The sequence below is a fragment of the Oncorhynchus mykiss genome, chromosome 29 (genome assembly GCF_057628025.1).
Source record: "Oncorhynchus mykiss isolate SJ-2025 chromosome 29, ASM5762802v1, whole genome shotgun sequence".
NCBI lineage: Eukaryota > Metazoa > Chordata > Actinopteri > Salmoniformes > Salmonidae > Oncorhynchus > Oncorhynchus mykiss.
Genome location: NC_143050.1, coordinates 11,641,862 through 11,667,735, shown reverse-complemented (window position 1 = coordinate 11,667,735; position 25,874 = coordinate 11,641,862). Strand labels below are relative to the sequence as shown.

The 25,874-nt window shown below is 44.6% G+C and overlaps 1 protein-coding gene across 6 annotated transcripts in view; it reads right to left on the bottom strand.

Annotated features, from left to right (window-relative positions):
- Positions 1 to 25,874, bottom strand: part of LOC110510209 (uncharacterized) — a 98,060-nt gene that overhangs the window by 7,852 nt on the left and 64,334 nt on the right. For 2 of the 6 annotated variants that reach the window (XM_090226516.1, XM_090226513.1), the window contains exons 3-17: positions 25,605 to 25,649; positions 15,296 to 16,139; positions 13,742 to 13,768; positions 13,519 to 13,545; positions 12,102 to 12,128; positions 11,858 to 11,884; positions 7,968 to 8,027; positions 6,823 to 6,939; positions 4,602 to 4,637; positions 4,493 to 4,519; positions 4,205 to 4,258; positions 4,062 to 4,124; positions 669 to 734; positions 418 to 462; positions 269 to 313 (exon numbers count right to left, since the gene is read on the bottom strand). In XM_090226516.1, coding sequence (XP_090082642.1) covers positions 269 to 313; positions 418 to 462; positions 669 to 734; positions 4,062 to 4,124; positions 4,205 to 4,258; positions 4,493 to 4,519; positions 4,602 to 4,637; positions 6,823 to 6,939; positions 7,968 to 8,027; positions 11,858 to 11,884; positions 12,102 to 12,128; positions 13,519 to 13,545; positions 13,742 to 13,756 — 609 coding nt within the window. In that variant the 5' untranslated portion in view covers positions 13,757 to 13,768; positions 15,296 to 16,139; positions 25,605 to 25,649. Of the gene's footprint in view, positions 1 to 268; positions 314 to 417; positions 463 to 668; positions 735 to 4,061; positions 4,125 to 4,204; positions 4,259 to 4,492; positions 4,520 to 4,601; positions 4,638 to 6,822; positions 6,940 to 7,619; positions 7,692 to 7,967; positions 8,028 to 11,857; positions 11,885 to 12,101; positions 12,129 to 13,518; positions 13,546 to 13,741; positions 13,769 to 15,295; positions 16,140 to 25,604; positions 25,650 to 25,874 lie in introns of all 6 variants that reach the window. The other 4 variants (XM_090226514.1, XM_090226515.1, XM_090226517.1 and 1 more) reach the window with 4 other exon arrangements.

The following is a 25,874-nucleotide window of genomic DNA, read 5'->3' as shown; positions in this document are numbered from 1 at the left end:
AATGAAACTATGATCGTTTGCTATCCATTTGTTGTTTGTATGCTGTTCTTTGTTTGCCATTTTAATATTTGAGAATTAACCAATGATATTAGGCCACTATTGGCCATGATTACAGACACCTGTGTCTATTGACACTATATAAACGAGTCATTCCGCAGTGTTTGTGATTATACCCTGATGAAGACAGCTTGGCTGTCGAAACGTTGGTAATTACATTTTTGCATCCGAGCTCCTAGAGTGTGAGGCTCTCTTTTATTTTCAAATTTACCTTATCCCCATCAGCTCCAGGTGCACCAGGTGAGCCTGACTCTCCCTGTTGGCATGAAGGACACAGGTAAACATGAGAAGGGGAAACATGAGGAGACAGGTACACAGGAGGACCACTCGGACACCTCTTCAAAAACAACTAACTCTCACCTTTGACCCTTGGCCTCCTGGGGGCCCTGGTGGCCCTGGGAGACCCTGCAGGAAAAGAAAAGTAGAAAAGGAAAGTGAGAATACACACTGCAAAGGGGACTGTTACACAGAATGCATATCTAGACAAATATTATGGCGTGAGGGAAACTTTTAACAATAAATAAAATGGTATATTCTGAATTTGTGGGGTTGTAATGCAAAGCAGAATGTTGTTTTTGATCAACATAAAAAGGACCCAATATAGAACTCACCTGAACGACTTGGCCAAGGCCGATGTTGTCATAGGAGCCAGGAACAGCCTTCTCTCCTGGTAAGCCCTGCAGAGGGAGACACAGACAAACACACAGAAGAAAATGAATGAAGAAAGATAAATAAAGGTATTGGAAAGGGGTCTCCTGTCTCCCCCTGTGTCTCCTCTCCCCCTGTGTCTCCCCCCCCCTTCTCACCCTGTGTCTCCTCCCCCCTTCTCCCCCTGTGTCTCCTCCCCCCCTTCTCCCCCTGTGTCTCCTGTCTCCCCCTTCTCCCCCTGTGTCTCCTCCCCCCCTTCTCCCCCTGTGTCTCCTGTCTCCCTCTTCTCCCCCTGTGTCTCCTCTCCTCCTTTCCCCCCGTCCCCCCTTCTCCTCCTGTCCCCCCTTCTCCCCCTGTGTCTCCTGTCTCCCCTTCTCCCCCTGTGTCTCCTCCCCCCCTTCTCCCCCTGTGTCTCCTGTCTCCCCCTTCTCCCTCTGTGTCTCCTGTCCACCCCCTTCTCCCCCTGTGTCTCCTGTCTCCCTTTTCTCCCCCTGTGTCTCCTGTCTCCCCCTGTGTCTCCTGTCTCCCCCTTCTCCCTCTGTGTCTCCTGTCTCCCTCTTCTCTCCCTGTGTCTCCTGTCTCCCCCTTCTCCCTCTGTGTCTCCTGTCTCCCTCTTCTCCCCCTGTGTCTCCTGTCTCCCTCTTCTCCCCCTGTGTCTCCTCTCCTCCTTTTCCCCCTGTCCCCCCTTCTCATCCTGTCCCCCCTTCTCCCCCTGTCTCCACCCCCTTCTTCCCCTGTGTTTCTTGTCTCCCACCTTCTCCCCCTGTCCCCCCTTCTCCCCCTGTGTCTCCATTCTCCCCCTGTCCCCCCTTCTCCCCCTGTGTCTCCCTTCTCCCCCTGTGTCTCCTGTCTCCCCCCATGTTTCCTCTCCCCCTGTCTCCTCTCCCCCTTCTCCCACTGTGTCTCCTCTCCCCCTGTGTCTCGTCTCCCCCTTCTCCCCTGTGTCTCCTCTCCCCCTTCTCCCCCTGTGTCTCCTCTCCTCCTTTCCCCCCGTCCCCCCTTCTCCTCCTGTCCCCCCTTCTCCCCCTGTGTCTCCTGTCTCCCCCTTCTCCCCCTGTGTCTCCTCCCCCCCTTCTCCCCCTGTGTCTCCTGTCTCCCCCTTCTCCCTCTGTGTCTCCTGTCCACCCCCTTCTCCCCCTGTGTCTCCTGTCTCCCTTTTCTCCCCCTGTGTCTCCTGTCTACCCCTGTGTCTCCTGTCTCCCCCTTCTCCCTCTGTGTCTCCTGTCTCCCTCTTCTCTCCCTGTGTCTCCTGTCTCCCCCTTCTCCCTCTGTGTCTCCTGTCTCCCTCTTCTCCCCCTGTGTCTCCTGTCTCCCTCTTCTCCCCCTGTGTCTCCTCTCCTCCTTTTCCCCCTGTCCCCCCTTCTCATCCTGTCCCCCCTTCTCCCCCTGTCTCCACCCCCTTCTTCCCCTGTGTCTCCATTCTCCCCCTGTCCCCCCTTCTCCCCCTGTGTCTCCCTTCTCCCCCTGTGTCTCCTGTCTCCCCCCATGTTTCCTCTCCCCCTGTCTCCTCTCCCCCTTCTCCCACTGTGTCTCCTCTCCCCCTGTGTCTCGTCTCCCCCTTCTCCCCCTGTGTCTCCTCTCCCCCTTCTCCCCCTGTGTCTCCTCTCCCCCTTCTCCCCCTGTCTCCCCATTCTCCCCCTGTGACTCCTCTCCCCCTTCTCCCCCTGCCTCCTCTCCCCCTTCTCCCCCTGTGTCTCCTCTCCCCCTTCTCCCCCTGTCTCCCCATTCTCCCCCTGTGTCTCCTGTCCCCTCCTACATAGAGTGAATACATACAGTAAGACCTCAGCAGGCCTGCCATTCCAGTGCATCCCCACTGAGCACAGACTTCAGTTCAAACGCAGTTTTAAATGAGTTGTCAACTAATGTGCATTCAAAGTGAAATCAACAAGGAACAATTGCAAATAAAATCAATTTCCCACCTTGATTCAACGTCCCCCCTTCTCATCCTGTCCCCCCTTCTCCCCCTGTCTCCACCCCCTTCTTCCCCTGTGTTTCTTGTCTCCCACCTTCTCCCCCTGTCCCCCCTTCTCCCCCTGTGTCTCCATTCTCCCCCTGTCCCCCCTTCTCCCCCTGTGTCTCCCTTCTCCCCCTGTGTCTCCTGTCTCCCCCCATGTTTCCTCTCCCCCTGTCTCCTCTCCCCCTTCTCCCACTGTGTCTCCTCTCCCCCTGTGTCTCGTCTCCCCCTTCTCCCCTGTGTCTCCTCTCCCCCTTCTCCCCCTGTGTCTCCTCTCCTCCTTTCCCCCCGTCCCCCCTTCTCCTCCTGTCCCCCCTTCTCCCCCTGTGTCTCCTGTCTCCCCCTTCTCCCCCTGTGTCTCCTCCCCCCCTTCTCCCCCTGTGTCTCCTGTCTCCCCCTTCTCCCTCTGTGTCTCCTGTCCACCCCCTTCTCCCCCTGTGTCTCCTGTCTCCCTTTTCTCCCCCTGTGTCTCCTGTCTACCCCTGTGTCTCCTGTCTCCCCCTTCTCCCTCTGTGTCTCCTGTCTCCCTCTTCTCTCCCTGTGTCTCCTGTCTCCCCCTTCTCCCTCTGTGTCTCCTGTCTCCCTCTTCTCCCCCTGTGTCTCCTGTCTCCCTCTTCTCCCCCTGTGTCTCCTCTCCTCCTTTTCCCCCTGTCCCCCCTTCTCATCCTGTCCCCCCTTCTCCCCCTGTCTCCACCCCCTTCTTCCCCTGTGTCTCCATTCTCCCCCTGTCCCCCCTTCTCCCCCTGTGTCTCCCTTCTCCCCCTGTGTCTCCTGTCTCCCCCCATGTTTCCTCTCCCCCTGTCTCCTCTCCCCCTTCTCCCACTGTGTCTCCTCTCCCCCTGTGTCTCGTCTCCCCCTTCTCCCCCTGTGTCTCCTCTCCCCCTTCTCCCCCTGTGTCTCCTCTCCCCCTTCTCCCCCTGTCTCCCCATTCTCCCCCTGTGACTCCTCTCCCCCTTCTCCCCCTGCCTCCTCTCCCCCTTCTCCCCCTGTGTCTCCTCTCCCCCTTCTCCCCCTGTCTCCCCATTCTCCCCCTGTGTCTCCTGTCCCCTCCTACATAGAGTGAATACATACAGTAAGACCTCAGCAGGCCTGCCATTCCAGTGCATCCCCACTGAGCACAGACTTCAGTTCAAACGCAGTTTTAAATGAGTTGTCAACTAATGTGCATTCAAAGTGAAATCAACAAGGAACAATTGCAAATAAAATCAATTTCCCACCTTGATTCAACGTCATGACATTGACATTTATTGATAAAAATGTTGTGGAAACAACATTGATTCAACCAGTCTGTGCCCAGAGGGTCAACATATAGTGCCGAATGTCTCAGCATCATCGCTCTATGTAACATCAATCTTTTCTTCATCTTTCAAGACATCTTTTTCCAAATTCCTCCTATATTTACCTTCATCCCTGGTAGTCCATCAAGGCCAGTCCTGCCCTGGTCACCAGCAGGCCCCTGCTCCCCCTGTCACAGACATGGAGATAGAGTGAGACTGGGCAAGAGAAGGGAGAGGAGGAAGAGGAGGAAATAATACGATGTCACACCTTTAGCCCCGGAGACCCCTGTGATCCAGGCACGCCCTGCTGTCCATCCTCACCCTGCAAGACATTATATATATTATTGTATTTTCATTGGGGAGTTTACATGTACAATATTCAGATGAATTTAAATTCAGAATTCCATAATTCATCTAAAGACATTAGATTATTGACATTAGATTATTGAAATGCATTAATTAATCACAGATGATATAGGTTACATATATATATATATATATAATACATGTATACAGGTGTGGAAGTGTGTCTGCATGAGTAATGTAGATATTTGACCTTCTGTCCAGGAGGACCCATCAGTCCCTGTGTAAAGAGGACACGGTATCAGCATGATGTGTGGCATATACAGTCCACCTTATAATATCAGAAATAAACAAAGGCTTACCTCTAATCCATCGATTCCATCTCGACCAGGTGGCCCCTGTGAAGAAAGCTCAAGGTCAATCATCCATCCAAAAGTGAAGTAAGATCTAACTGATGAGCAGAGCAATTCCGTTAATCCTCCACAAGATGGCAGTATTTCACAGAAATACATCAAAAGGGTTGTTTTCCTCCAGTAAATTAGTGACGCGTTTCTGTTTCTGCTGCACCTACTGGGATGGTAGAGCAATTTGCATTTATAAAAAACAAACAACAAAAGCAAAATGATCATTCTTAATCCCCCTCCTCTCAGTAGAAGGCCTACAGTACCCATACTCAAAAGGCAAACCGCAGGCCGAATCCTGACCCAGAATCAGGACCCACGAATATCATTGCATTCTTTTGGATTTTGGTCGAGATTCAACTCCTTGTAACACATATAAGACATGAAAAATGTGTAGAATTGCAGGAAATGAGCTTTAGAACTGTGCATCTTTCTCTCTGCCAACAGGAGGGGTTTGAACCGTTGGGGTCACATGGGTTGTGAGGTGGGGATTTATTACTGCGCCGATAAATGACAATATCCATCCGGACCTTTGCCACCTAGGATATTTGTATGACCAAACCTTCTCAAATAGTATTTGAGTACCCCTGGCCTAAAGCTAAAACATCTGGTGTTAATAATGACATTGATTTGTGACATCTCCAGCAACAATAAATAGCGCTCTGAAATCTTGAGTGGTCTGACAATGAATCACTTTGGCATCCATGCCAAACTACTTATCAGGACAACTGTCTGTCTGTCTGTCTTGCCCTCCCTATCACATGACATGACAGACCCACCAGCGTTCGCGCTCCTCTCCTCTAGCTCCTAACGATGTGATTTTAGTAAGCAAATATAAACATTATTAGAAGGACAACAACCGGAAATGGCCTCAGTGCTTGTTGACCCTGACACATCTGCTGCATACGGAGAGCGGTGAGATCGACCTCATTTCAGAGCTGTCCTGGCTGGATCAGAACTTCAGCTTCTGCATTGCTTTGCTCTGAGGGGTTTTAGGCTGGGTATCTGAAAAGCACTTTGTGACAACTGCTGATGTAAAAAAAGGGCTTTATGAAATAAAACAGGTTAATTAGATTCTCGTTTATTCAGTAGGAAAGATGGAGAGTGAAATTGGATACTATTCTGCATTTGACTGATTAACGGTAATGTCCGAGTTACACTCTATCTACATGATTCACCAAAACATTTGTATTTTATTATTAGTTTGTGGTTGCCATGGTTGCATGAGGTGGCCTAAGCAGAGAGCTCCTGTAAATGTCTAAATATTGTATTATTTTAATGTTTTTTTTTTTTGCAACTTAAATTTTTGTTAGCTTAGTAATTTTAGATTATTTATATATCGATTCAGCTGTGTCATAAGACTGGCAAGTCAGTTGTCTTGTCAAGATAGCCCAGAGGCTAGCTAGCTAGCTAGCTTTTGATTTTAATACAACTGGAGATAGCACAGGCTTGGACATCACAGAGGCTTGCTGTAGTTTTGAGTGGATCTCTCACTCCAAAGTGGAAAATCCCAATAAGTGATGTGCAGTGAGCCTCTGGCACCCAAGTGAAATCTAGCGGATGTAGTACCACTGGCTTCACCCAGGTGGGTATTACATGTTGTTTGAGGAGAATCTACCCACAGAGTATGCAGAGAGGCTGGGAATGGCAGCCTCTCTGTCCCCCCCGTCCCCCCCGTACTGGATGTGACCCCCTACTCAAGTCTGCTTCACGGCATCGGAGGAGCAGAGAACAGCGTGGTGGAGGAGAGTGCTGAGGGTGGGAGCGTGATAGTTCTTGACTGTCTTTCAGGAGACTATTATAGGCTTGGCCATGTGTGGGATGTGACCTGGACACACCAGCCTCTGTTGAAGACCAACAACAGCATGTACTTTTGTTTTTTCAGCGTCATTGAGATGATCTGTATAATGAAAAGCGCTATATAAAATACATTGATTATTATCTCTCCTACCAGTACAAACGGAAAGGATCCTTGCCACTACCTCGCTTTCCAACCAAGAATGAACTGAGGAGCAAACTGAAGTAGAGAGGAGATTCAGTAACTCTTGGAGGACAATGGAAGTAAAATAAAAATAAGTATTTTCTAATTTCGTCTTTTGGCCTTTCTTCTCTCTCCTATCACAATATGTAGTGAGACGACTGTAGTGACAGGGATGAGAGGAGCAGAGCTGTCTTACTGTACCTGCTCTCCAGGGGGTCCTCTGGGCCCATCCTTCCCTGTGTTCCCAGGGGGTCCTCTGGGCCCTGGTGATCCAGGGGGCCCCGGGGGTCCAGGGGGGCCAGCCTGACCCTGGTCACCCTTTATAGACAGGGAGGGAGAAGTATGAGATGAAGCAACAATCCCGATTCCCACAGTATTATCAATCAAACAAGTTGCAAAACAATTATATTGTGACACCCCCAGACAAGTTACTGAACCACTTTCAATATCTTCAGTTTGAGCAATGTTTAGTAAAGTTCATTCAAAACTTTGTCTCTTTTCACAGTGTCTGGTGTTTGCCGCCAACCATCTTCGCCAATGTGCAAAAGTAAGTCTAAAACTCTAAAACTCCTGCTATGCATAACATTCACTCTATTAGACTGTTGAATGACGGATGTGGTTGTATTCAAAACAAGATGTTTAACAGTCATATTATCAGCCATTTATATTGTCAAGTAAACAACAAGCTATTCTTATTCTCCAATTTGCATAGTTCTGACTGGCATTCCTTCCACCAATTATCATCCACAAACAATGTAATTTATTCAAACTCACTTTCCAAAGAGGCAGAATTTACTTTCCCACTCATTTTCTCTCTAATTTGAAGCAGACATGAAAACAAGTGGCAGAGTGGCAAACAGAGAAATGCTTGAGACCAATAACATTGTACATGTGTGAGATGTAAAAGAGTGAGGAAATGTCACAGATGAAGAGAGGGGGAGCCAGCTTGAAGGAAGAGACGAGACAAGAAAAAGAGGGCTGAGATGCGCCCATCGTACCTTCAGGAGGCGTTTGTGAAATGTGTGCTGGTCACCAGAGAGAAAGCCGTGGTCAAAGCGAGGGAAGACCATCTGACTCCAGAGAGATAGGGAGAAAGGGAAGAGAGGCAGAGAAGCCACCAGAGACAGAGTAAATAAAATGAGTTATAGAGAGAGAGAGAGAGAGAGAGAGAGAGAGAGAGAGAGAGAGAGAGAGAGAGAGAGAGAGAGAGAGAGAGAGAGAGAAAGGTTAAACAGTCATTTACAACTGAGAGATGGAGAAGGGAGAAGGAAGCAAAGAGAAGGGACTGGCTGGATGGAGACAGAGGACCCGGTCTTTGAGAGACGGGTGAGGAAGGTGGGACAAACCTTGACCGTGAGAATCTGATTACTGAGCAGACCTGCAGAGCCCGCGAGTGCAGGGAGTCCCTGGGTTGAGGTTTAGACAGCGTTGGAAAGAAGAGTTAGGATGGAGGGAGGAGTGGGGAGGGGTTGGGTAAGAAGGGGATAATGAAAGACGAGGGTGAGTAGAGTGAGAGACAACAGAGGGATGTTATTGAGGTTATTGATCCATCTGTGTTGGCACAGTTCCAGCATGTGTAAAGCTGCTCAACCATAACTGTAGACGAGAGAATACAAAGATAATAGCCCTTCTGTCTGGTTTCAAGCCTCAAACAATAGAAGCCCAGTTGTCTCACTGCCCAAAGTTTTATGATTGACTTCATATAATTATCGACCGTCCATGGAGAGATTCTGGCAGTCTGGTCCATGATGTTTGTGTCAGAGCTGTGGTCAATATGAATTGCTTTGGGTTTAGTGGCTTATTCTCCCTGGTGTCGACTCCAGTCAATTCAGGAAGTACACTGAAATTTAAATTGCTTTTCAAAGAAGGAGATTTGGTTTACTCCCCCCCCCCCCCCCTGTATGGACACCCTCCTGTATGGACACCCTCCTGTATGGACACCCCCCTGTATGGACACCCTCCTGTACGGACACCCTCCTGTATGGACACCCTCCTGTATGGACACCCCCTGTACGGACACCCTCCTGTATGGACACCCTCCTGTATGGACACCCTCCTGTACGGACACCCTCCTGTATGGACACCCTCCTGTATGGACACCCCCCTGTACGGACACCCTCCTGTATGGACACCCTCCTGTATGGACACCCTCCTGTATGGACACCCTCCTGTACGGACACCCTCCTGTATGGACACCCTCCTGTACGGACACCCTCCTGTATGGACACCCTCCTGTATGGACACCCTCCTGTATGGACACCCCCCTGTACGGACACCCTCCTGTATGGACACCCTCCTGTACGGACACCCTCCTGTATGGACACCCTCCTGTATGGACACCCTCCTGTATGGACACCCTCCTGTATGGACACCCCCCTGTACGGACACCCTCCTTTATGGACACCCTCCTGTATGGACACCCTCCTGTACGGACACCCTCCTGTGAATTCACATACACAATGAAGTGCTAAAATAGCATGACGGTGCCCTCCTATGTCTAATATCATGAACTCTAAAGTACTTATTCCTTAAGAGTCCCTTTGGACTGCCGACTAGGAAACAATGAACTCAAATGGAAACCAGGCCAGAAACAACTTTGAGACAGACAGAGAGGGCTCCAGATTGAATGGAATGCATATGCTCAGTGTTGTAGTATTCAAGACCACATATTGAGTTTTTCTGTCTTGTCTCTGTGTCAGATACATTTTTACTCGGACAATGAGAACTCATGTCTTCCCGAGTAAAAAATTATAATAATTATCAGCTCCCATTCATTCAGCTCGTAAAACCACTTCGACAGGCCAAATATCCACACTCCCTCATGACCCATTCATAACTTATTGCCTATTGAAACCCGGGCTTCCTACTTCACTAGTAACATTAATGTCCTATACTTTTGTTGAAAAATATCCTTAAACTTTGTTGCGCTCTTCAGAATGTCCTTGATTCCCTAGTAGGGAAGAATGGGGGAAATTGTTTGAAAGTTGCAAGCTCAGTATTATTAGGGGAGACCGGGGGAAATTGTTACATACACTGAGTGCACAAAACATTAGGAACACCTTCCTAATATTGAGTTGCATCCCCTCAATTCATCTGGGCATGGACTCTAAAAGGTGTCTCAAGCGTTCCACAGGGATGCTGGCCCATGTTGACTCCAATGCTTCCCGCAGTTGTATCAAGTTGACTGGATGAGCTTTGGGTGGTGGACCATTCTTGATACAGGAAACTGTTGAGCGTGAAAAACCCTGCAGCGTTGCAGTTCTTGACACAAACCGGTGCGCCTGGCACCTACTACCATACCCTGTTCAAAGACACTTACATCTTTTTTCTTGCCCATTCATCCCCTGAATGGCACACATACACAATTAATTTCTCAATTGTCTTGTGTTCTTTAACTTGTCTCCTCCCCTTCATCTACACTGATTGAAGTGGATTTAACAAGTGACGTCAATAAGGGATCATATATTTCACCTGGATTCACCTGGTCAGTCTATGGTGTTCCTAAAGTTTTGTATTCTCAGTGTATATTGTCTTAAAAAAAAAAATCTAATATAAACCTGTTTGGGTCAGGGATCATTTATAAACCTGTTTGGGTCAGGGATCATTTATAAACCTGTTTGGGTCAGGGATCATTTATAAACCTGTTTGGGTCAGGGATCATTTATAAACCTGTTTGGGTCAGTGATCATTTATAAACCTGTTTGGGTCAGTGATCATTTATAAACCTGTTTGGGTCAGGGATCATTTATAAACCTGTTTGGGTCAGTGATCATTTATAAAACTGTTTGGGTCAGGAATCATTTATAAACTTGTTTGGGTCAGGGATCATTTATAAACCTGTTTGGGTCAGGGATCATTTATAGTGTCTCTCTGCATTCTTTTCACCATTCTAAAGAATTCTGCTGAAATATGAACACAGAAATACTGGACTTGTTGAACTCTTATTATAGTCGCGATTTGAAGCAATTACAATTGACTTGGTCTCAGACCCCTCGCCCCCCTCCCGGTTCCGGCCTTGACTCGGTCCCCCCGTCCCCCCATCTTTAGGGGGTCTCGAACACATCATTGCATCTGCCTCAACAACACAATATAAAAATGAACTCATGTGTAAAGTATGTTAATAGCTAAGAGTAATTGATGGTAAACTAATTGCTTCTTAATAGAGATATATGAACATGACTAACCGCGGTGCTACTTGCCTTGACCCCGGCAGAGAGGACAACAGTAAAGAGCCCAACAGTAAGGAGTCCAGTGTCCGATGGGTCAGTCATCCACATGTGCTCTATGCTGGGCTCTGCCAGATGTCTACACTGCTCCAAGAGCTTTAATTCACATCCAAGGTCAGGAGAGGCAACACAACACAGGCCCAAACAGCTGCTACAGTATAGTACAATTCCAGTGACATGTACTCCTGCCAAGCTGCTGTTAACTGGGACATTTACACATTCACACCCTTACTTCTTCACAGTCAGAGAGTTCAGATTAACGGGATATTGCAAAGATAACTCAGGCAATGAATTAAATAGACAGACAGTCTAAGGCAGATGCTACAGTAAGACTTGATGCTAAAGTAAGTGTGTGTGGAGGGGGGGGGGGGGGGGGGTAACAGTCAAGTGAATCTATGTGTAATATACTCAGGCATTTTATCAATCAAAACAGGTTGCCAGGTTACCAAGATACATCAAAGATACATCAAAGACAACAGCCTGAGCAGAGAGCTGCTCTCTTTTTGTTTCTCAGAGTACACATCGTTTTGTTGACTATATGAATCCAAAGGGCATTCTTGCAGTGCCAGAAAAACATGGGTTTCTTTTTGGTCTTATCATAGACAGCTGGTAATCGGGCCTTTCTTTAGAGATCTAGACTTATGTGCACAGTGAACAGCTGAATGTATTTTAGTCGGGGCTTAAATACAATAACAGGGCAATAGTAATTTAACAGGCCAGACCAGGGCACCTGTTTCTAATTGTGTTGGGTTGTGGGTTACAGGGGAATCAGTAGGGTTGCCTGATGGGGCTATATATATAGCAAATGAAACATGATTTTCTTCAGGATTCCTGATTTGACATGGTCCATATCCCTCCCTGTGGTGGGAGGCTAAAACTGTAGGCTAAAACAATGGATGAGGGTATGCATCGTGTGCGTATTAGCATTGTATTTGACCTGAGAGAGTGGAGCTGGTAAAATGAGTTCTGGTGGTATTTGAATGATATTATGACATATTTAACTCTCTCACCCTGGGCCCCATATCTCCTTGGTCTCCCTAGAAAAAAACAGGACAATTAGAAAATGTTACATCAAATAGGAAGTGATCCGATAACTATCAGATAGGAACACTACGGGTGATCAAGGTATACCACAGGTATCAAAGGTAGAAAGCAAGTTACTATCACCCTTCCAAAATTTCTTTGCATTTCATGTTTCAAATTGTATCATAACTGAATGAATTGTACAATAGAAAAAGGAGTGTTTTGTCATACCTTTTCTCCTTTTGGCCCAGACAGTCCCTGACGACAGAGGAGAAAAACGAAACAGGATCATGAACAAGGAAATACTGGACTATAACGATCTCTGACACATCTCATTCCTTCCAAGATATTCACAGCGATTCTTTTCACTTTCCATGCAAATACCACCCCCCACCCCCCAAAAAAGCCATGCCTTGTACCTCTGACATGGATCAGGGTTGTGTGGGTTTGAGCAACACAGCTTTTGTTCACTGATTAACTCTCTGTGTCTCTTACAACGGCTGGAGGACATTTTATGAGTTTAGGCCTCGAGTGCATTACACTCTACAATTCATTCTGTGATATCTTCTTGGAGTGTGTTTAGATTGAATGGGCTTTGTGAATGAATGGACACAGGCGGTTTATAATCAACACACAGATTGAGTTTCTATCTGTAGTTTCTATCCGTATATATATATTATACTGGTGTTGGAGCGTTGGGCTGCTGCATGTTCCTACACTGTAGAATAACAGGAGTCTCAAAGCCCAGACTGTCTCCACACGCAAGGCAACATCTTTACACAGGTCTTGCAACCATTTCCTCTGTATATAGTACACATCATTGAGTAATTACATGTGGGGATGGATGCCATATAATATGATGGTGTGTTTCTGTGTTCTGTGCCCATCAAAAGTAATTGCACATTTTTAACGAGGTACAGGGATTGTGTTGAAAAGCCAAGGCCTTCGGAACTATTTAATGAATCAGATCATCTTCTAAGAAAATGGTACTTTAAATAAACTCTGGCTAAATTATAAGTAGCCTCTATTTCTCTTTCCAAACTGTCTAAACAGTTGACCAATAAGAAATGGCTTTTTAAAGAGGCTCACTTCAGTCAAGACACACCCCATTTATCCCCTTGGATATAAACACAGGTCTGGCTTCAGGGCTGGCTTCAGGGAAGCCTTTAGGGCTGGCTTCAGGGCTGTCTCCAGGGCTGTCTCCAGGGCAGCCTTTAGGGCTGGCCTCAGGGCTGGCTTCAGGGAAGCCTTTTAGGGCTGGCTTCAGGGCTGTCTTCAGGGCTGTCTTCAGGACTGGCTTCAGGACTGGCTTCAGGGCTGGCTTCAGGGAAGCCTTCAGGGCTGGCTTCAGGGCTGTCTTCAGGGAAGCCTTCATGGCTGGCTTCAGGGCTGGCTTCAGGGAAGCCTTCAGGGCTGGCTTCAAGGCTGCCTTCAAAGCTGACTTCAAGGCTGACTTTAGAGACTCATATAGCACACAGAAGAATGGATACCCTATATATTCCATTTACCATGCTCTACCAACTGAGCCCTACTAATGAGCTGACAGGTAGAGAACACTGTAGCTCTGCTACATCACATGTCCACATCTGGTGTTTGATCATCCAAAACGTGGAGTTAAAGAGAGATTTAAAAAGATCATCATACATACCTGGCTTCCCATAGGACCAGGACCACCCTGTATATGGAAGACAATGTTTCATTCACAAAATGATCACATCACAAGTTGTTCATGGCAAGAGTAGAAACACATACAATGTTTATGGTAATAAAATAAACACATTGTTAATTAGAGACGTATTGTATGAAGTAGACTGTGAGCTGAATATCAACATCGTTATCACAGCATTAGCATGATGAAGAAGGCTACTTACAGGCTTCCCATCCATCCCAAGTGGGCCCTAGAATACAACAACACGGATAGAGGATAAATATTATGTTTAAGATGAACACAGTTGTGTACAGTACATTCATGTTTTGGTAGCAAAAATATCATATCAATTGTGTGCACTGCTGGCCAAATGATTTAGCAGGCCATAGACAAACATAGGTAAAAACTCCAGTCAGTCTAGAGTTCACATGTTCACTGTATAGCAAAGTCATTATGTAGGTCGCTGTCCAGTGCTGCACAAGTGCTGAAATGCTCTTGAACTATGTCCAAAGAACTATCATAATATTCCACAGCCATTGAAGTGAAAAATGAAGCAAGGAGTCAAAACAAAAGAGACATACATCAACTGTTCTGTGAATACTGTGGGGGGGGGACCTGTGAGTCCAACTGGGCCCACATGTGGTTCTGTCCTGAACACAGAGTTTGGGCTCACATCACTGTTATTACTGGAGCGACTTCACAGGCTAGTGCATTTCCCTGTTGATCCCAACCAAGCATGTGGGATGCCAACACACGCAACCCAATGCATCTGGACCTACTGCCAGAACAACTGGCTCAAACCTTTGTCTGAATAGAATGAACCATTTGATTGTTCACCAAATGTGTGACTGCTTGAGACCGCAACATAACACCTTCTAAGTTCCCGAGAGATGGATACGTTGCAGCAGCATCATAAAAACATTGTTTCATTGAGGAGAAACTTGTGAAAGATGCAGTCAGTAGACTTGTTTGAATGATTTATGTAGTACACGATAGCTGTTCCTGATGTATTCAGTAGATGGGGCTGTCTTATCCTCCTGACGTCCTGGAACATAATGTCCCCCTCTACGTCACAATGGGATTTGGCCGGGGGACACTATTTGGCATGACAGGCCCTCTTATGGTTTTAAAATTAACTTAGCCTTAAGATGCTTTTGGGAAACCAGGCCGAGGAGAGGTGCAGGTGACACAATAGCTGAACCACTTAACTGGAGCAATGAGGGAAGATCACTATAGTCTAGGACTGGAGGTTATGAGGGAAGATCACTATAGTCTAGGACTGCAGGTTATGAGGGAAGATCACTATAGTCTAGGACTAGAGGTTATGAGGGAAGATCACTATAGTCTAGGACTGCAGGTTATGAGGGAAGATCACTATAGTCTAGGACTGGAGGTTATGAGGGAAGATCACTATAGTCTAGGACTGTAAATTATGAGGGAAGATCACTATAGTCTAGGACTGGAGGTTATGAGGGAAGATCACTATAGTCTAGGACTGTAGGTTATGAGGGAAGATCACTATAGTCTAGGACTGGAGGTTATGAGGGAAGATCACTATAGTCTAGGACTGTAGGTTATGAGGGAAGATCACTATAGTCTAGGACTGGAGGTTATGAGGGAAGATCACTATAGTCTAGGACTGTAGGTTATGAGGGAAGATCACTATAGTCTAGGACTGGAGTTAATGGAAGACCATATTCTAGGGTAAATCGTGCTGGTTTAGAGTATTAGAATAATAGAGTGCTTGCTCAGAAAAGAGATTAAAAGTGACATTTACCGGGTAACCATCCCGTCCAGGCGTGCCCTGTTAGGATTACACAGAGAAGAAAAGAGAACTAAAGGCCAGGATTAGGATTAAAATCAGGATGCTTTTAAACAATCATATTATGGCAGACTTTTCATTTTAATGCCGCAATTCTCAAATAGTATTGCCCTTGACACCTTGAGGTCAAAAACTACAGCAAATACACTTGAGATGAGCAGAGAATTATTATTTACCTGCTGTTGCCTCCCATGTGTCCATTCACTTACTTTATCTGAAGCACAGCCCACTAGGTTCATATATACTCATAAATCTATTAAAACCCCATTAACCATGGGTGGAACGGTACCTACTGGAGATCTGAAACATCTACTAAAACCCCATTAACCATGGTGGAACGGTACCTACTGGAGATCTGAAACATCTACTAAAACCCCATTAACCATGCTGGAACGGTACTTACCGGAGATCCTGAAACATCTACTAAAACCCCATTAACCATGGTGGAACGGTACTTACTGGAGATCTGAAACATCTACTAAAACCCCATTAACCATGGTGGAACAGTACCTACTGGAGATCTGAAACATCTACTAAAACCCCATTAACCATGCTGGAACGGTACTTACTGGAGATCCTGAAACATCTACTAAAACCCCATTAACCATGCTGGAACGGTACTTACTGGAGATCTGAAACATCTACTAAAACCCCATTAACCATGGTGGAACGGTACTTACTGGAGATCTGAAACATCTACTAAAACCCCATTAACCATGGTGGAACGGTACCTACTGGAGATCCTGAAACATCTACTAAAACCCCATTAACCATAGTGGAACGGTACTTACCGGAGATCCTGAAACAGAAAACAGAAAAATACAGTTAGTGATGGATGACGTGTGATCAGTTTCACTCCAGTAACTTTCGTGTTCTACCTCGGAGTTGGAATATAACTCAGTGGGAGGTTGATTATTAAAATACACCCAACATGTTGATATGTCCTGTGTCACAACAAAAGGTACTGTACATACAGTACCAGTCAAAAGTTTGGACACACCTAACGCACTCAAGGGTTTTTCTATATTTTAACTTTTTTCTACATATTTTTACTATTTTCTGCAGAATAATAGTAAACACTTCAAAACTAAGAAATAACACATATGGAATCATGTAGTAAGTAAAAAAGTGTTAAACAAATCAAAATGTATGTTATATTTTAGATTCTTCAAAGTAGCCACCCTCTGCCTTGATGACAGCTTTGCACACTCTTGGCATTCTCTCAACCAGCTTCATGAAGAATGCTTCTCCAACAGTCTTGAAGGAGTTCCCACATACGCTGAGTACTTGTTACTTGTTGGTTGCTTTTCCTTCACTTCGCGGTCCAACTCATCCCAAACCATCTCAATTGAGTTGAGGTTTGGTGATTTCGGAGGCCAGGTCATCTGATGCAGCACTCCATCACTCTCCTTCTTGGTCAAATTACCCTTACACAGCCTGGAGGTGTGTTTTGGGTCATTGTCGTGTTGAAAAACAAATAGTCCCACTAACCAGATGGGATGGCATATCGTGGCAGCATGAATTCCCTTGAATTCTAAATAAATCACAGACAGTGTCACCAGCAAAGCACACCCACACCATCACACCTCCTCCTCCATGCTTCACGGTGGGAACCACACATGCGGATATCCTCTGAACCAAAAATCTCAAATTTGGACTCATCAGTCCATTGATCATGTTTCTTGGTCCAAACAAATATCTTCTTATTATTAGTGTCCTTTAGTAGTGGTTTCTTTGCAGCAATTCAATCATGAAGGCCTGATTCAAGCAGTCTCCTCTGAACAGTTGATGTTGAGATGTGTCTGTTACTTGAACTCTGTGAAGCATTTATTTGGGCTGCAATTTCTGAGGCTGGTAACTCTAATGAACTTATCCTCTGCAGCAGAGGTAATTCTGGGTCTTCCTTTCCTGTGGCGGTCCTCATGAGAGCCAGATTCATCATAGCGCTTGATGGTTTTTGCGACTGCACTTGAAGAAACTTTCAAAGTTCTTGAAATGTTCCGCATTGACGGACCTTTGTGTCTTAAAGTAATGATGGACTGTCGTTTCTCTTTGTTTATTTGAGCTGTTCTTGCCATAATATGGACTTGGTCATTTACCAAATAAGGCTATCTTCTGTATACCACCCCTACCTTGTCACAACACATCTGATTGGGTCAAACGCATTAAGAAGGAAAGAAGTTCCACAAATTAACTTAACAGGCACACCTGTTAATTGAAATGCATTCCAGTTAACTACCTCATGAAGCTGGTTGAGACAATGCAAAGAGTGTGCAAAGTGGCAAAGGGTGGCTACTTTGAAGTATCTCAAATATAAAATATATTTTGACTTGTTAAACACTTATTTGGTTACTGCATGATTCCATAAGTGTTATTTCATAGTTTTGATGTCATCGCTATTATTCTACAATGTAGAAAATAATAAAAATGAAGAAAAACCCTTGAATGAGTCCAAACTTTTGACTGGTACTGTATACTCTTTATCAGTCGTTGCCATAACAAAACCCCAGTTCCCATGATGCTCTGTTTGTTCGGTTGTCATTGCAATCAAGAGACATGATGAGTTTGATTACAGAAGGCACTTTTCTGCCTTTGTTCTCTCCCTGTGTGTGTGCGCGCGTGTGTATCTGTCCTGCATTACACGAAACAGACAAACATGTACACACACAAACAAACACACACACCACAATGAGGATATCCAGGCCTATGTAATGTTTCCCTACTGATTAATCACAGAGACAGGTTGGGCAATGACAATCCCTCACTCTGTTTTCACCCGTGTGGTCTGAATGCCAGCCTGCCAGGAGTCATACCGACTAGAAAAAGGCTGCTGCTCCAGCTATATGAGGACCAGAGATGGGGGTCAACTAGGGCTGCCAGGAATTGCCAGGGACCTCACAAAATAGTATTGTCATATCTTGGTGCTGATACGATATGTATTGCGATTCAATAATGTGATTTTATTGTGAACAAAAAAACAAAAAGTATGTCCCCCCAACTTCTAAAACCAAAGTTACGCTCCTGTGTATACCCAATGATTATTGACTAATATACATTATTAATGCCTCATGAGCTTAGTTCAACTGTCAACCCCATCAGAACCCAACATTTTAGATTCTGTAAACAAACACTGCATAGCCTCAAAATGTGGTTAACTATAATTTTAATATCATGGTTGGTCAGTCCTTGCATCCAAAGCTATAGTGCCTTCGGAAAGTATTCAGACCCCTTGACATTTTCCACATTTTGTTACATTACAGCCTTATTCTAAAATCTACACATAGAAAAACTGAAATGTTACATTTACATAAGTATTCAGACTCTTTACTCAGTACTTTGTTGAAGCACCTTTGGCAGCGATTACAGCATTGAGTCTTCTTGGGTATGTTCTTCTCTGCAGATTCTTAAGCTCTGTCAGGTTGGATAGGGAGTGTTGCTGCACAGCTATTTTCAGGTCTTTCCAGAGATGTTCGATCAGGTTCAAGTCCGGGCTCTGGCTGGGTCACTCAAGGACATTCAGAGACTAGTGCCGAAGCCTGCGTTGTCCTGGTTGTGTGCTTAGGGTTGTTGTCCTGTTGGAAGGTGAACCTTTGCCCCAGTCTGAGGACCTGGGCGCTCTGGAGCAGGTTTTCATCAAGGATCAGTACTTTGCTCCGTTCATCTTTGCCTTAATCCTGACTAGTCTCCCAGTTCCTGCCACTGAAAAACATCCCCAGAGCATGATAATGCCACCACCATACTTCACCATAGGGATGGTGCCAGGTTTCCTTCAGACGTGACACAAGAGTTCAATCTTTGGTTTCATCAGACCAGAGAATCTTGTTTCTCATGGTCTGAGAGTCTTTACGTGCCTTTTGGCAAACTCCAAGCGGGCTGTCATGTGCCTTTTACCGAGGAGTGGCTTTCGTCTGGCCAATCTAACATAGAGGCCTGATTGGTGGAGAGTGCTGAAGAGATGGTTCTCCCATCTCCACAGAGGAACTCTAGAGCTCTGTCAGAGTGACCATCGGGTTCTTGGCCACCTCCCTAACCAATGCCCTTCTCCCCCGATTGCTCAGTTTGGTCGGGAGGCCAGATCTAGGAAGAGTCTTGGTGGTTCCAAACTTCTTCCATTTTAACAATGATGTAGGCCGCTGTGTTCTTGATGGACTTCCAATGCTGCAGAAATTTGTTGGTACCCTTCCCCAGATCTGTGCCTCAACACAATCCTGTCTCGGAGCTCTACGGACAATTCCTTCAACATCATGTCTTGGTTTTTGCTCTGACATGCACTTTCAACTGTGGGATCTTATATAGACAGGTGTGTGCCTTTCCAAATCATGTCCAATCAATCGAATTTACCACAGGTGAACTCCAATCAAGTTGTAGAAACATTTCAAGGATGCACCTAAGCTCAATTTCAAAACTCATTGGAAAGGGTCTAAATACTAATGTAAATAAGGTATTTCTGCTTTTTATTTTAAATAAATGTTCTAAAATGTAGAAAAAACTGTTTTCCCTTTGTCATTATGGGGTATTGTGTGTCGATAAAGTAAACAAAATAGTGAAAAAGTCAAGGGGTCTGAATACTTTCCGTAGGCACTGTATGTCTACGAATGTAAGAGTGGTTGAATTTCTCCATTCACAACCAGTGTTGTGAAACCCACAATGACTCAATAATCCATGCTTTCTGGGAATGCTACAAAGTCCAAAAGTTATGGGCGGAGCTAGAAAGTTGACCTTCAAAAGCACTATAATGTAAACCCACTCCCAATCCGTCGGTCTGTATATATGAAGACATGAAACACAGGGTGCATTGTGATACCCAATGCGCCAGAAGACTCATCACTCATCCTGAAAAAAAAAAACTATCTCAAAAACGTGGAAATCAATCCATCCGCCACCACCAACACAACGGAACCATTGTTTGTAAACAATGTATTTGTAAACAAACACTGTATAGCCTCAAAAAATATGGTTAAAACTAAACATTTGTATATGATGGATGGTCAGTCCTTGCACTCATAGCTCCAGCCCAAACCCTCAGTATTTAGTTTGAAATGCAGATTACCCTTTTAAAATAGGAATAAATCAGTTCAGTTTAATGGAAATCTATTGTGGATTGAATCAAATTAAGCTTTGTCGTGGTAACACTTGTTTTTTCACGGCTAACGCTTTTTTCCTTTGTCTTTCTCAGTTAGCTCAAGCTTACACTCATAGGCGTATAAGGGTTGAAAATGGCTTGGACACCGATAATATGCACCTAAATTGGAACACAGTGGCTGTACAGCAACATGCTATAAAAGACGCCAGAGCTCAGAGACAAAGTTGCCCCTGCAACTCTTGAATGTTTTGTTGTTGACTGAGTGAGGGAAATGCTTTAAAGGACTCTGTGTATTTTGGAAGATGAGACTGAGGATTATATTAAATACCACTTTGATGTCATACAAGCAAGTTAAATATGCACTTCACATTTCAATATCATAAATCTCATGTCATATCCAGTTCAATATTTATGATCACTGTGTTTGATGTTGACATGGAGTCAAACCCTGTGTTATTATGAACATATTTATCTATTGTGAAGGAAATTCGCTGTGGAACACGCACCTGAATGCATGCATGACTCTTTTCTATGCGGACCAAAATGACGTTCTGTTTCTCTGAATTGCCATGTGAAAGCGTAAACAACAACAGTAATTGTGTGAGTGCGGGGATGCAAGGCTGTGTTCCAAACAAAACAACCGCAAGTGTGCTTGCTCTAGTTCCTCAAGAGCACAGCTAGAATAACTCAAAAAAGCACTTTATAGTTGAAGATTCTTCTTTGAGTCATAAAAGTGCATTGAAATGACTTAGGAACTGTGCACACTTGGGAGAGGTGTGTGGCCACTTGTGGACACCAGTTAGTCTTCTCACTCAACACCTTGTCATTTGTTTGTCTTAAGGTGTACCTAACCCATATTCTCCAGGAATATTCTTATCGTGTTACTGATTGTATCCGCAGTGTTTACAGATTCCGTTATCAACAAATGCGGCAAAAAACACAGAAAATGTACAATGCACAAAAAATCTACAGTGTAATGTTTGGATTTGGTCATGTGTCAAGGTTAACTGCCAGGTCTAATAACTTTTCCATCCTCTCCAAACTGTTTCCTTTCAATTGATATCATGTTTATGCATAAACTTGTCATATTTCATTTGTAATAAACATATCAATGTATCCCTATCCGTATAGGCCAGGGTTAATCTTATGATTTGTACTGAATAGGACATTAGTACTTTAGTTACAGCTGAGTAGTTTCGCATGAGTACGACATGGTCCTGCTTGATCTTGTCCATTAGAAACATTTAGAGGCATAGCACTGTATGTTCAGGTCAGTATAAGAAAGTCTCTCTCTCCATCTCTCTCGCTCTGTCTCTCTGTCTCTCAATTCAATACAATTCAAATGGCTATAGTGGCATGGGAAACGTGTTTACATTGCCAAAGCAAGTGAAATAGATAATAAACAAAAGTGGTATAAACAATAAATAATGAACAGTAAACATTACACTCACAGACGTTCCAAATGAATAAAGACATTTCACATGTGATTTTATGGCTATATACAGTGCTGTGACGATATGTAAATAGTTAAAGTAAATAAATAAACATAAATGTGGGTTGTATTTACATTTATGTTTGTTCTTCGCCAACACAGCAGCAAGATTTCAACCTCATTTTCAACCTCAACCTCAGTTTCAACCTCATTTTGTGGGCAGTGTGCACATAGCCTGTCTTCTCTTGAGAGCCAGGTCTGTCTATGGTGGCCCAACTCAATAGCAAGGCTATGCTCACTGAGTCTGTACATAGTTAACACTTTCCTTAATTTTGGGTCATTCACAGTGGTCAGGTATTCTGCCACTGTGTACTCTCAGTTTAGGGCCAAATAGCATAGCATACATTTTTTTGGGGGGTCAATTCTTTCCAATGTGTCAAGTAATTATCTTTTTGTTTTCTCATGATTTGGTAGGGTCTAATCGTGTTGCTGTGCTGGGGCTCTGTGAGGTATGTTTGTGTTTGTGAACAGAGCCCCAGGACCAGCTTGCTTAGGGGACTTATCTCTAGGCTAATCTCTCTGTAGGTGATGGCTTTGTTATGGAAGGCTTGGGAATAATTTCCTTTTAGTTGGTTGTAGAATTGAACGTCTTCTTGATTTCTATAATTAGCGGGAATTGGCCTAATTCTGCTCTGCATGCATTATTTGGTGTTTTACGTTGTACACAGAGGATTTTCTCAATTTGGTGTTTGTCCCATTTTGTGAATTCTTGGTTGGTGAGCAGACCCCAGACCTTACGACCATAAAGGGCAATGGGTTATATAACTAATTCAAGTATTTCTTGCCAGATCCTAATTGGGATTCAAATTTTATGTTTATTTTGATGGCGTAGAAGGCCCTTCTTGGCTTGTCTCTCAGGTCATTCACAGCTTTGTGGAAGTTACCTGTGGCGCTGTTGTTTAGGCCGCGGTACGTATAGTTTGTTGTGTGCTCTTGGGCAATAGTGTCTAGATGGAATTTGTATTTGTGGTCCTGGCAACTGGACCTTTTTTGTAACACAATTATTTTTGCCTTCAAAAGATTTAATGTCAGGGCCCAGATCTGACATAATCTGTGCAGAAGATCTAGGTGCTGCGATAGGCCCTCCTTGGTTGGGGATAGATGCATCAGATTAAAAGCAGACAGTAGACATTTGACTTCAGATTCTAGTAGAGTGAGTCCGGGTGCTGCAGACTGTTCTAGTGCACTCGCCAATTCGTTGTTATAGATGTTGAAGAGGGTGGCGCTCAAGCTGCATCCCTGTCGCACCCAACGGCCCTGTGGAAAGAAATGTGTGTGTTTTTTGCCAATGTTAACTGCACACTTGTTGTTTGTGTACATGGTTTCATAATGTTGTATGCTTTTCCCACAACACCGCTTTCCATCAATGTGTATAGCAGACCCTCAAATTGAGTCAAAAGCTTTTTTGAAATCAACAAAGCATGAGAAGACTTTGCCTTTGTTTTGGTTTGTTTCTTTGTCAATTAGGGTGAGTAGGGTGAATACGTGGTCTGTTGTACGGTAATTTGGTAAAAAAGCTAATTTGGCATTTGCTCAGTGCATTGTTTTCACTGAGGAAATGAACGAATCTGCTGTTAGCGATTCTTTGTGTTGTTTTTTGTTTAGTGTGTTACAATTTTCCCAGAAGACGTGCTGTTCCTTCTTTTTCTGTTGTGTATTTCTCTATTATTTTAATGATTCACCACAGTAAAGGCGTAGGCTCTGGTTTTCTGGGCCTCTTTGTTTTTGGTTGGATAGATTTCTCAATTTCTTTCTTGTGGTGTTTGCATTCTCCATCAAACCAATTGTCATTGTTTTCCATTTTCTTAGGTTGTCTGCTTGACATTTTAAGATTTGATAGGGAAGCTTAAAGGTAAAATATAATGTTTAGGTTTTCTACTGTCAAGTTTACACCTTCACTATTACAGTGAAATGTTTTGTCAAGGAAGTTGTCTAAAAAGGATTTAATTTGTTGTCGCCTAATTGTTTTTTGGTATGTTTCTACACTACTTTCCTTCCAGCTATAGCTATTCGTAATATTGTTCAGTTCCCTTGGCTTTGATGCCTCATGATTGAGTGTTGCTTTGTTCAGGTAGACTGTGATTTTGTTGTGATTTGAAAGGGGTGTCAGTGGGCTGACTGTGAACGCTCTGAAAGACTCTCGGTTGAGGTCAGTGATAAAGTAATCTACAGTACTACTGCCATGGGATGAGCTGTAGGTGTACCTACCATAGAAGTCTTCTCGAAGACTACCATTGACTATGTACAGATCCAGCGTGCGACAGAGCTACAGGAGTTGTGACAAGTTTTTGTTGGTTGTTTTGTCATAGCTGTGTCTAGGGGGGCATATTTGGGAGGGAATACTGTCACCTCCAGGTAGGTGTTTGTCCCCCTGTGTGCTGAGAGTGTCAGGTTCCTGTCCTGTTCTGGCATTTAGGTCACCACAGACTAGTAATGATGGTCATAAGACATTTGTTGTTGCTAATGGAATGTGCCACTGAGGAACTATGCTGGTCCAGGAAGACCCTTTATGAGTCAGGAGTGGAGTGGAGTCATCTCAGCAGACAGAAGCCAGAAGGCTGTTTTTTATGGAGATGTATGTCGCTGGGCTGGGGGCTTGGAGCCAGTGGAGTAGCCCTACTCAATCCCCTGAACAGAAAAAAAGAGGCAACTATTCTCTCCATCCCCCTAGGTAAGTTGCATGTGTGTTCTGCACTGTCAAGGGCTGAACTGACATGTAGAAGCCACATATTTCAGATATAGGCAGACCCCTTGGGCCAGCCATGACGTGAGAATGTAGTGATGAGATGAGATTGTGATTTACCCTTGTTATTTATCTCCAACGCCACCCACCACTATACATTATGGATGAGATCTGTCTCTGGTCTGCACAAGGGGAGTTCAGGCTACTGTCCAGATTACAGATGTCTGTATGTATCTGATGTAGTGTAGTTTAGTTTCTTCTCAAGGTCACACTCTTTAATCTTCATGGGGAGGAGTACACTCCTAGGGGGAAAGTTCAGACATCTGCACTACAACCTTGCTAAATCATCAAGGACATTTTGTAACACTATAGCAAGGTGTTCTTGATTATTTGGGGATTTTTTCTTCTCGCATTTTCAAATAAGGTGTTTCAATTATCATATCATGAATGGCCTGTGAACTCTGGCTAAGGATGCTGTGATAGGGCTTGAAAAAAAACAGGTCAGAATTGCCAAAATTCCTGATATTACAAATGTCAAAGAACATTCCAAGCAAACTGAACTGAACACTAAGAATGCGATAAGAAATAACCCAATTATAGCAGTGGACATCCCCCTTTTTAATGGTGTAGTTCCACAACAGCCCTTTGCAGTCCTCTGTCCGTAGGCATCGCTGAAACGATTTGAAGAGTACAGAAGTCTGTGTATAATTATTCCTGAGAATGGATGGATTCCTTCAGATGAAAGAGAGAAAAGTGAGGCCACCAGGCAGGCAACACTGGTAGGGTGAAAAGTCATTCAGAAGCCTGCAGCAGCTGCACACTGTCAAATCTCCCCCCGGCTGTCTGCAACCAGGGACTGTAGGGAGGTACTGTACAGTTCACTCAGATCTGTCACTTTGATACACTCTACCCTCTGGCTCACATAAACATACACATTAACACACTGCTCAGGACGATAAGCACTGAACACACTGAGGGAACAAAGGAACTAAGAGAGACTGGTTACCAGAGTCGCCTCGTCTTCCCATCCTTCCCCGTTTTCCTGGAGGCCCTAGAAGGATGACAGAGAGAGAGAGATAAATGGATATTATTCATCGCCTGTCTTTTGTTGTCACCAAAGTAGGGGTTACAGCTTAATGAAAAACAACAACCTACATGTCACAGTGTGCAACTTGCACAGCTACCAATGAGGAATGATCTGTTTACTTCTCAGATATCTGAACTAGTCTGGACCGTGTTTGTACAAGTCCGATAAGATTCTTCCATTACAGAGTAT